The sequence below is a fragment of the Cyprinodon variegatus genome, unplaced genomic scaffold, assembly GCF_000732505.1.
Source record: "Cyprinodon variegatus isolate N-32 unplaced genomic scaffold, C_variegatus-1.0 Scaffold437, whole genome shotgun sequence".
In the NCBI taxonomy this organism is placed as follows: Eukaryota; Metazoa; Chordata; class Actinopteri; order Cyprinodontiformes; family Cyprinodontidae; genus Cyprinodon; species Cyprinodon variegatus.
In genome coordinates, this window is record NW_015150890.1 from 512,267 (window position 1) to 515,513 (window position 3,247).

Below are 3,247 nucleotides of genomic sequence, written 5' to 3' on the forward strand. Positions count from 1 at the left end.
CAAGGACCAGAGAAGGACCAGCCAAGGACCAGCCAAGGGCCAGCCAAGGAAAGAGAGTAAATTTTGAATGGCTACCACTGTAGTTGTGATTGGAGCTGGTCTCGTATCAGGACATAAAAAAGTATCAGTGAAAACATGAAATATTGTACCTTTTACCCATTTCCCACTGGTGTAAAAACTAGTGTAAACCCGGACTTTTAGTGGCAGTGGGAACAGCTCACTGATGCATGTCTATCCGGGTCAAACGACTCGGCATGCGACCTGCATTAAAATCCCCTCGGCTCTGATCAACATGCTGTGGAAATATCAGATCCAGGTTGACCAGTTAAATGACGTGATACCATTGAACGCAAGAGAGCAGCTTGATTAGCCAGTGGGAAGGAAACCAAATGCTGATTGTTAGCAGGTCGACCCATGTTACAAAAACACGAGTTAACCTGCTATTTTCAGTGGGAAAGAGGCTTTGAAGGCCCTATGGAAGGCAGAAGCTCTAAAGGGTTGAAGCGTGGGCACCGCACCAGCTCAGCCCTCCAAGTCCAGAGGAGGAGGAGGAGGAGGAGGAGGAGCCTTATTAAGCTGAAGGTTGTTTCTTCCCAGCCGCCTGTCATGGGGCTGCTGTGGTTTAGCCGTTAATTTCCTCTTTGTTCATCGTTTTACGGCGCAGAGACAAACACACCATCAGCTTCCACTCACTCTCCCGCTCTGGCCTTTTCCATCCCATTGAAAACCTCCTGCATTATGCAGAGCCAGTGCCCAGCAGGACCCAGCGTGACTAATGAGCCCCTGATCCGGCGGCCCGTCCTCCCCTGGATCTGGGGGCCCGCTCATCAGTAACAGTGACAGAGGAATTACTCAGGCCTAAGTGGCTTGTCAGACTGTCCTGCAGGATGTCGGTGGGGGGGACAGGCTCCGCCTCCTCCTCTTCAGTTGACCTGTGAGCAGCTGATGTGTCTGAAAGGGGAGAAAGTGGACCTCCAGATGGTAGCGTTTAACCGGATGATCTGCTACCTGACTGGGATGAAGGTCCAGGAAGATAAACAGGCGCTTCAAACGGAGCAAAATCAAATGAACGATTTCTGATTTTTGCTGCTGACCAGCTTCCCAGCGATGAGTCATCAGGTGCTGACGTCAGGCAGGAGGGAAACCTGATTACAGTCAGCGGGACTGAGACTGGCTTCCTGCTGTAACCCAATCAGTCTTCATCTTCGTCTGTCTGCTTGTCCTCCTGCAGCTCCTGATTCTTCGGCTGGCCTCCACACCTTGCATCACCGCTGCAGCATGGACCATTTAGCCCAGGAACACAGCCAGACCTTGGCAGCCGTGTGAGGAGAGCAGAAGCCTGTGCCTGGATGAAGGCCCGGGGTAGAATGGCAGGCTACCAGGAGCCAGTCCTCCATCTGTCCCCCTGCAGGAGCCCAGGTCCACTCAGCCTATTTATAGCAGGACTCTGGGGTTAAACGTTCTGTTGGTCTCACTGTTGTCTTTGGGTTTTTACCCTATGCTTCTGCTGCTCTAATCAGACCATTATTGTTCGCTCAGAATGATGTGGATTCATGATGAGCAATAAAGATCATGTCTGCTCTGTTGGAAACTGAAGGTCTGAACTGGAAATGTTTGTTTTCAGATTAAAGTTATTCTTTCTGGAGTTAATGGAGGAGAAAATGGTTTTAGCACTAAAGAGATGAGAGAAAGATGAAATTCTTCTCCTGCTTCTCCTCCTGATCTTTAAGGAGAAGCTCCCTCAGTTCTGACATCCAACCAGATCGCTGACCTGAACATCTCCACTTCCTGTAGAGGCGGTTCTGCTGGGGCAGAGGGAGGCTGCAGCTGGGTCTGAATCAGTGGCTGCTAGCAGAACAGCTCAGAGACACGAGCAGGAGACGGAGCAGGAGAAGGAGCAGGAGATGGAGCAGGAGATGGAGCAGGAGATGGAGCAGGAGACGAAGCAGGAGATGGAGCAGGAGACGGAGCAGGAGAAGGAGCAGGAGATGGAGCAGGATGGGGAGACCCTGCAGGTCAACCTGATAGATGTCCAGAAGTCTGCAGAAAATGAATCTCTGCAGACATCATCATTGTGAGGCTAACCTCAGCATCATCGCTGCTTCACACTCAGCCCTCAGACACTGAGATCACCTGGTCCAAGGATTCCTCCTGCGGAGCTCCAACTTCCAGCTGTTTCTCCCCCTGAGTCAGCCTCCTCGCCCTCCTCCTCCCTCCCTCATTCACTCCTGACGTCCACTGATGCATTCAGGATCTAATTAGCAGCCTCAGAGATCGTTACTCATTGAGAACCCACAATCGATTCCTGTTTGAGCCTCTTCTGGGGCTGCAGTGACCTCAGGTGCTGCGCTGCCCTCAGGAGGGAAGTCTTGGCAGAGCGGATTTAATTAGCGCAGCGTCAGATGGCGTTAGCGGCCGTTAATGGCCTTGCACGCTCATTAACATGGTGATCACACCCCTTCACTTTGAAACTCTCACAGTGTGAATCCAGCTCTGTCCTCTCCTATTGAGCAGATCAATCCCAGTCTGACCTGCAGACTGGGTTTTACTGGGTGACAGATCGGGGGTGTGGACCCGGTGGTGATCGGGTACGGCGGTCTCACCTGGAGGCTGGTGATCTGAAAGGTGCCGTTTTCCATCAGGGTGATCCGGCCGTCGTTTCCCAGGATCCTCTGGCCGTCCTTCTCCCACTGAATGCTGGGGAAGGGGTTTCCCATGACGTGGCAGTGCAGCTGAGCCGTGGACCCGGGGGCCAGGGTGTGATTCCCCGGCCCCTGGCGGATGATGGGGGGGACCCTGTCTGAGGGAGCTGGAGGGACAGCAGACAGAGGTAGAGGTTAATAGCTGGTCTCTAGTTTCCTCCTTTCAATAAAAGATCCTCAGGTTATTCTCCTGCTGGTGACCAGCAGCTGGTTAACAGCTGGATCAGAAACACTACAGTCTGTCTTCATCTGCTCACTGAGACTCAAAGAGCTGAAGAACAGAGATGGAGGAATCTTTGCTAATCAGAGAGAAAGCAGACGGCAGATCGGGACGCATCAACGAGGCTTTTCAAGTCAAATCTAACCGGCAACATGTTTCCATGTTGACTACCGTATTTCCTGGACTATAAGCCCCTACTTTTTACCCACGCTTTGAACCATGCTGCTATAAGGTTCAACTTTTCTGTGGATTTTTCCAAACTGCCAGAGGTGGAATTCAATTCAATTCAATTCAATTTTCAATTCAATTCAGTTTATTTATATAG

General features: G+C 51.5%; 1 protein-coding gene across 1 annotated transcript in view; it reads right to left on the minus strand.

Annotated features, from left to right (window-relative positions):
* The window catches only part of LOC107093641 (roundabout homolog 3-like), a 25,710-nt gene that overhangs the window by 18,937 nt on the left and 3,526 nt on the right, over positions 1-3,247 (minus strand). Inside the window, exon 2 of the mRNA XM_015388827.1 lies at positions 2,604-2,809. Coding sequence (XP_015244313.1) covers positions 2,604-2,717 — 114 coding nt within the window. The 5' untranslated portion in view covers positions 2,718-2,809. The remainder of the gene's footprint in view (positions 1-2,603; positions 2,810-3,247) is intronic.